The sequence below is a fragment of the Belonocnema kinseyi genome, chromosome 5 (assembly GCF_010883055.1).
Source record: "Belonocnema kinseyi isolate 2016_QV_RU_SX_M_011 chromosome 5, B_treatae_v1, whole genome shotgun sequence".
Classification (NCBI taxonomy): domain Eukaryota; kingdom Metazoa; phylum Arthropoda; class Insecta; order Hymenoptera; family Cynipidae; genus Belonocnema; species Belonocnema kinseyi.
Window position 1 is genome coordinate 3,680,218 of NC_046661.1, and position 8,610 is coordinate 3,688,827.

The window sequence follows — 8,610 nt, forward strand, 5'->3', positions numbered from 1 at the left end:
ATATGTGTGTGTATGAGCTTCAAAATCTATACTTACGGGTTTTTGGGGTCGCTGATTACGATCGCTGATCTACGATTAGATTCTCGTATTTCTTTCACATAAATACTGATCCGCCATATTGGATCCGCCATTTTGTTTCGGAATTTTTGACATCGGATTCGTAATCAGCGACCTCAAAAACCCGTAATTAATCGAGTTTGTCCCATTTTATGAACATTTTATAATTTTAGCCACGGTTTTTTCAAAAATAAGTTTTTTTCCACGGTTTTTTCATGAGTAAGGTTTCTTTTCACGGCGCTTATGGGAATAAGGTTTTTTCTCAGCATTTACCGAAATATATTTTTTTTTCGTAGCATTTAACTCAACTGTGTTCTTCTTCACGGTGTTTTAAAACTATGTTTTTTTCAAAGCGACCTGATAAACAATTTATTTTTCACGGCGTCTTTGATATAGGTTTTTTCTTTATAGCTTTATTTTGCAGGTTTTTTTCATAAGCACCGGCGAAATAGTGTCACAAATTTTTTAAATAATGTAATAAAATATTTGAAGCATTAAAAGCAATCTTCAATCTTTATTAAAATATTTATTATTTAGTCAATCAAAATTTCTATCTATTTCTCCACAGGCTTTTCCCTTTTCTCATGTTTACACTTAAATGCGCCTAAGTCTTGGAGTCGCAGACAAATTATGTGAGAATTCAGTGCATCTGAACGTGAAGCCAGAAAAGCAAAAGAGTTAGTTGCCAAAAGTAGAGTTTTGAGTTTTCTGGAAGCCAAGAGAGGACAAAAATTGGCAGAAAAATCTGCAAATTTGGTAATAAACTTCTACGAAGATGAGAATAGCCGACAGATACCAGGTAAGAAATATTTTATATCTGTCAAAAAAACTAGACGGTACTCGAGAGTAAGTACAGAAGAGACTTATTCTGTGCAGTCTTTCAGAATTATATGCCAGATTTGTAACCCTACATGAAAATGTGAAAATTGGATTTTCAAAATTTGCACAACTAAGACCAAAGCACTGTGTTTTAGCTGGAGAAAGTGAAACTCACAAGGTTTGTGTCTCCGTTTTTCATGAAAACGTAAAGTTAATGTTGAATGCGATTAATATTAAACATTTAACTGAGGGAACTGACCATTGTCATGTTATCATGACTGCATTGAGGAAATCATGTGCAGTGAACCCACTGACGCTTGGTCATTTTAACGAATGTCAATCTTGTCGTCACATTGCAAATTTTAAAAAGCACCTGACTGATCTATTGGACGTGAATATTTTCGACACAGTGATATGTCAAGTTTGGCAGCAAACTGATAAAAGCACTTCGAAGACAGAAATAGCAGATGATGATGTTTTCGTAGAAGCACTCTGCACTAAACTTAAAATTCTGAAATCTCACGCATTTTATTGCGAAACAACAAGCTTTGTTTCTGAAGCACCTTAAAGTTATACTAAAAGAAGGAGAGCACTTAATTTTGCTTAACTTTGCTGAAAATTATGCTTTCGTCATTCAAAATGCTGCACAATCTTTCCATTGGAATAATAATCAAGCAACTATATTTACATCAGTTATTTATTAAAAATATGGAAACGAACTGAAGCATTTTAGCATGGCAATCATCTCAGATTGTTTAAGTCATGACACTGTAGCTGTGTATACATTTCAAAAGCTCATCAACGAGTACCTGAAGAAGAAATTTAGCGTTGTGAACAAAATTTATTATGTGACAGACGGGAAAAGGTCCAGGTGATGATATTGGGCGCTTAGGGTTTGGACGTTGCAAAAAGAGGGCGATTCTTATGATTAGCATTACAGCACTCGATACAGACCTTAATCAGAAATCGTTGCTGCACTTAAATTGTGAATGTTGCAGTTTATTAAAAATATTGAGCGCTTAGCGTTTGGCCGTTGCGAGAAGCGCGCAGTGTGAGACGGACGTAATGTTAAAACCATACAGTTAAGAAAAACATGTTATGGATATTTCATTGGGGCCTTATAAACTACAAAATTACAAAGTTTCAACTAAATCCACCGAAAGACATTTTCCCATACATTCTGTGCGGGATCCTTTTTGATTAAGAATTAATTTTTTGATTAAAAACGTATTTTATTATTTGGTTCAACATTTAATTATTTGGTTGAAAATGTATCTATTACACTTAAAATCTTATAAACTTTATTGAAATTTCTTTACTTTCTTGGCTAAAAATTTTTTTTAATTGGAAATTAAACTAAATTTATGGAACATTTATCTTTTTGGTTTAAAAATTCAACTTTTTTAGTTTAAAAAGCAACTCTCTGCTTTTCTTTGATTCAAAATTCAACTCACTACGTGTTTATAAACTTTTCGCTTGTAACTTATACTTTGGGGTTGAAAATTCAACCGTTTGGTTAAAAATGTATGTATTTTTTTGAATAGTCGTATTTTCTGATAGAAAATTAATCTTCTTGGTTTAAAATTTATCTTTTTTGTTTAAAAAATTTAACTGTTTTCTTGAAAGCTCCGCTTTTTGGCTTGAAAATTCAACATGTTACATTTTTTTGGTTTTTTGAATGAAAAATCTTTTTAAATTGAAAATCGATGTTTTTGATTTGAAAATTCACTTCATTTGGTAAAAAATTAATCTTTTTTGGGGTTAAAAATGCAAATGTCTGCGTAAAATACCAACTATTAACTTTTCTGCATAGAATGCATGACTTACCCATGGCCTGTAGGGCATATAAAGTAGAGACAAACGTGAATGCGACTGTCGTGGTACGCAGAAAGAGATCGTTTAATTTTAAGTTCTTCCTGCAAATAAGCCTCGAATTGCGCATCTATATAATCAACAACAGCTTTGAAACTATCCTCCTTATTGATTTGGTCGCCATATCCAACTGTGTCGACGATAGTAAGTTTCAGTCTAACGTTGCTCTCTTGCAACTCGTAAGTATGAGCCTTTAACTTAACCGCAGGTAAATTATGAGAACTTGGGCTTGATTCGAAACTTGTGTTGAAAAGTGAGTCCATGAGCGTTGATTTTCCGAGTCCAGTTTCACCTAAGACAAACAAAATAAAACAAACTTTTTTATTAAGTAGAAGTTTTTCCATAGGTCGAAGTTTTGGCTGGTTGTATAGTTTGTGGTTTGATCGCATGTGCTTCTGAAGTAGAGGCTACTCCAGTGCTGTATAGTGGTAATTTTTTCTATGGCTGGGAACTGACTTGTGGGGAGTATTTACGTTTACAGGGTGATTTTTTTAACTTGAAACTTTCAAATATCTCGACAAATAGGCACTATGAAAAAGTGTTATGAATCAACATTTATTCACTCTGAGGATTACATACACTGCTGTTAAAATCGGTTCCCCCACACCACCCCGTGGGGGTGGGGTGGGGGCAAGTTCGAAATCTTAAATGGGAACCCCTATTTTTTATTGAATTTACGGATTCTTTGGATAAAAATGCGTATGATTTGTCTAAAACATTTTTCTCGTTTCGCGACAGATGTCGCTGTAATCGACGAAATTTAATTTTTCTTCATTTTACTGTTACTGAGTATGCACGCTTACGATTTTGCAATAATCGAAATTAGCCTTAAAACAAACTACTACTTTTAGCGTAACCCAGGAACAACGACGTGGACGTAGCAGTTTTCTGTTCCCTTCGGGGTGCTTGATTGACGTGAGTCCCCTTGCCTCTCACGATTCGGGGTGCTTGATTAAGGGGGTCACCCCGTGTGTTCAGCCAAAAAAATCGATTTTTTTGTTTGCCTAAATTTATTCCTAAACATGCGTAGAATATGCTGGTGAAGTAAAATTCCAATATTAAAAAATTCCAAACTGTTTTTTTTTCGTAAGAAAATAATCGAAAAAAATCAGGAAATTAAAAAAAAAGTTCAAAACCGTGTCAATTACTCAATTTTCAATATTTTTTTAATAGCTTAGTTCAAGCGATGGCCAAAGCTTCACAGAATAAAATTCCGTTTGGTTTTTTGATTTTAAATAAGCCGTTCGACCGGAATCATGCCGGCCAGGGACACTAGGGTAGGTCAAAAAGGCTTTTATTTTTTGGAGGGCAACGATCCCCCCAATTTCATTCCAAATCCGAAAAAAGAAATTCCCTAATTTTTTTTTATTTTTAAATTTTAACAGGTGCCGGTTTTGACTTGAAGTTTCCTATGTAAAATGTAATGGGGACAAATCACTTTTTTGAGTTTTTGGAATAATTTTTTAGGGTTTCAAAAAATGTGAAGGGTTATATGAGTTTGAAACCTCTTACACACCCATACGAGTATCTGAAAACTACCCTTAAAACAAAAAATGACAATTCTTCATGAAATCGACATTTTGAGCACTATATTATGCTCTTTTTTTATTTAGAATTATAAATATTGGTCTAATGAAGATATTTATTATAATTGGTTAATTAATTTTTAATTATTTAAACAAATGGAATTTCTTTGAATATTTTTTTCGAAATTTTTGTTTTTCCCCTTAAAATTATTGCTGTTAGTCTAGTGGAATATTTAATAACATTGGTTCATTCATTTTAAATTGTTTGAACAAGTGAAATTTATTTAAATAATTTTTTTCAATTCGTTTTTTCCCTAAAAATAGTTACTATTGGTCTGGTGGAATATTTTTTCACATTAGGTCATTCATTTTCAATTATTTAAACAAAAGGAATTGGTTTAAATAATTTCGTTTCGATTTTTCAAAATAAAAATTATTACTGTTGGCCTAGTGGAATATTTATCAGTGATAATAAATAATTAATTTAATAATAATTCATTTATCAGTAATATTTAAGTAATAATTTTTACTAAAAAAAATTTTTTTAAATAAAATTAATCAAACATGTTCATAAATATTCCACTAAAGCAATATTAATAAGTTTTAATAAAAAAATTATTCACAGAAATTCCATTTGTTTAAACAATTGAAAATTAATGACATAATGTTGATAAATATTCCACTAGACCAATAGTAATAATTTTTATGGAAAAAAACGAAATTTCGAAAAAAATTGTTGAAACAAATCCCATTTTTTAAAATAATAAAACATTAAGTAAGCAATGGACCAATATTAATAATTTTAAGTAAAAAAATACGAGAATACAGTGTTCCGAAGGTCGATTTCATGAGGAAGTGTCATTTTTGGTTTTAAGGATAGTTTTCAGGTACTCGTGGGGTGTGTGTTAGGGGTTTCAAACCCATATGCCTGATAGATAAAATCCTTCGTTGGATAATTCTCTACAGGCCCACATACTTTCCCGTCACATTTCTTTAAACCCTATAAAATTATTCTAAAAACTCAAAAAAGTGATTTTTCCCCATGCATTTTACATGGAACACTTCAAGTCAAAACCGGCACCTGTTAAAATACAAAAATAAAAAATTAGGGAATTTCTTTTTCGGATTTCGAATAAAATGGGGGGGGGGGGGTTGTTGCCCTCTAGCATGCAAAAAAAATTTCCATGAATTTTTGGACCACCCTAATGGACACACTTTTTTGATATGGGTGTCTTCGGAGTAGCGCCATACGCATTATAATACAGATTTTGGGTTCAAACTTGCACAATTTACTGCTCAAATGTGAATAAATATATAATCAAAAGTTCAAAGTTGTATCTTGTTTTCGTTCGTAAGAAAAAAATTCCCAAAAAAAGGTAAGAAAACGGGCCGTCACACGGGATGACCCCCTTAAGGTGAGTCCCCTCACCTCTCACGATTCAAGGTACTCAGGGAATCATCTTTTAATTAAAGTAAGTGCTCAAAATGATGAACTTCGGCTTCAATGCACTTATTAATCCGCAATTCAAATGAATTTACACAACGGAGAAGTGTATCTTCTTCAATTTCAGCACATGCACTTGTAATTCGGTCAATCATATTCTCACGTGTTGTTGATTTTTCTTTATACACTTTCCCAGGAAACAAGAAACGATTTACCACGTTTCAATCGTATTTCAAGTCGTATGAAATGTGTATCTTAGAGCGGAATGGCAGATTGCTGACGATAGGTAAGAGGTACCACTGAATCGGGGAAGTGATTATTTTACGATTCACCAAAAAATATTTCGTTATCGATTAAAAAACGACGGTTGATCGTAATAATACTATTGGGATCCGCTGCGGTTAAATACGCCATCTATTTTTTCAATGCGGCCAAAATGTGAACTCGCGAAAGCAGGTAAGATTTTAAAGATGCATTTTAATTTGAGCTTAAGGGTATGTGATACTTAGAAAATTATCGATTTTACCAGTTTTCGGTTCCCCGGCTTTTTTCTAGAGTAATAAATATTATGTCTTAAAAATTTGGGAAATGATAGCGCACATCCTAACGGAAGTCCCTGCACACTTTTTTCGGTTAATTAAAAAAATTTTTTAATTTAGCTAAATTTGATTACTTTGCATGGCGCTTAGGAATTAGTATTGATTTTATCACTGTTAGATTCTCCCGGCTTTTTTCCTAGATTAATAAACATTTTGTGTTCAAAATCTGGGGAAAGATAGTGAACATGCTAACGGACGTCCGTGAACACTTTTTTTGTGGGTTAATTCCAAAAAAATTTAATTTTGCTAAAAACGTGTGTGTATATTTTCAGGAATTATTGTCATCAATTTGATTATTGGACGTTAAAAAAGGGTTTTAAGTTGAATTTAAATCTCATTTAAATATCCTAAATTTTAATCTTTTTGAATATTCTTTTAAAATAATATTTCAAAATGAAAAATTATTTTTAATATTCCAAGGAATCTTACGGGAATGTTTTTACTCTTTTGAAGCCTTTCACAATTCTTAAGAAGTTTCTAATGTTTGGTTAATCTGCAAAAATCGAATTTCATTTTAAAGTAGACTGTGGCTATTTGCACTGAAATTTCGGTAAGAATAACCAAATTTTGTTGGTACAACTTTGTTTAAATTATTTTAAATCATTTCAATCATTGACCAGTAAAATAACCATTAATCTCTTAAAAATACAATAATATTTGAAAAATAATTTTTGTTGAGGTTAACTTATTATTTTTTTATGACTGAGAAAACGAAAATAATTTTTGTTGTGGTTGACTTATTATTTGTTTATAATTAAAAAGGCGAAATAAATTCTAATAGACATAAAATAATAAGAACTAAAAAAAAACATCAATCTTACAATATTTTTTTTTAAGATAAAAGTTTTGCAAAAAGGTCTTGCGCATGTTATACTGACTTATAAAGCAAAAAATAAGAAAAATGCTATTTCTTCTGCAGTTTTGCGCTCTCAAACAATATTTAAATCTGTTCATAACTTCAAAATACCTATTAAAATTACTAAAATGTTGTCTACAAATAATAAGGGTTCCATTGTTATTTAAACACCAATATTCAACAATTTCACTTACATATTGAACCTTTTGTTTAAATAACAATCAAAATAGTAACGTTCAAAGCTCAAAAGCTATTCGAAAATTTACGATCCAAGGCTTCCCACGTCAAAAAATTCAGTTCCAAATAGTTTACTTTTAAATAACCGGTTTCAATTTATTCGTATTAAATAAACAGTCAAATATTGATGAATATTAAATAATTATTATTGCTCCTGATTAAAAAATTTGTAATTGTATGAATTAAAAATTGATTATTTTAGACTAAACTAATATTTTTAATTAAGTTAAAGCGTTTAATTGCAAGATACATTATTTTGAAGTAATTTTTTAATTAGAAGTAGTTTACAAAGTTTTAATCGGATGTTTGCATTTTTTAATGATTTAGACTTTCGAATTGAAACAGTTTAATTTTTAACTTTAAATTCTGGAAATTTTGAATTTTAAAAGGATTTACCATCGTTTTGACAAATAAATTATATTTTAATTAATTGGTTTATATTTACAGTTTGATAAAATAAAAATACTTTTAATCAAGAATTTGCAACTTTAAACACTTATTTTTAATTATTTAAGTCTTCAATACTGCTATTTTTTAATTCTTTAAATTAAAATTAAGATATGAGATGGAAAATTGTTTGAGTAAAAATATTTCCAAGTCACACATTGTAGACTGAACGATGAGATAATTGAAACAGATGAAAATTGAACTAATTATTTTTAAAAGTTTTGGAATCGAACTGGGACACATCAAATCATATCATTACTGATTTTTTTCTGATACCAAAAACGCGTTTAATAGACGTGAAATGTTAGCGGGAGAAGAAGGCATATGCAAAATTATTTTATTTTATTCCCCTTGAAGTATTCATCTGAATTATTTTATGGAATGTTAATAATTTTCTATTATTGTAAGATTATCTTCGCAATTATTATTTTGCAAAGTACTTTCTATATAAACAACAGTAAATGTGAAGCAAGAAGTATTTCGTAGGCATGTTGAAGAAAAGGTTTAATTTCACTGTAGAACTTGATTATAAGCTTAATTTTCATCTGATTATTACTGAATTTCGAATTTGAATTTTGATCTTTCGCTTTCACTCACGTATTTTCTTTGGCGGAAGAGGGATGCCAATAGTCGGCAGTAGTTACGTGACCGCGGTCGATTCATGCCCTGGGAAATGCAATTTGATGGGTGCCAGGCAGATGGAAGGAGTTGAGATTATTTACGATGCGTGCATTATATTTTCTACCATTTGAA

The 8,610-nt window shown here is 30.9% G+C and overlaps 1 protein-coding gene across 1 annotated transcript in view; it reads right to left on the minus strand.

The window, feature by feature from the left end:
- The window catches only part of LOC117173110 (septin-2), a 66,937-nt gene that overhangs the window by 37,887 nt on the left and 20,440 nt on the right, over window positions 1-8,610 (minus strand). Inside the window, exon 3 of the mRNA XM_033361503.1 lies at window positions 2,704-3,040. Within this exon, the coding sequence (XP_033217394.1) occupies window positions 2,704-3,011 (308 nt within the window). The 5' untranslated portion in view covers window positions 3,012-3,040. The remainder of the gene's footprint in view (window positions 1-2,703; window positions 3,041-8,610) is intronic.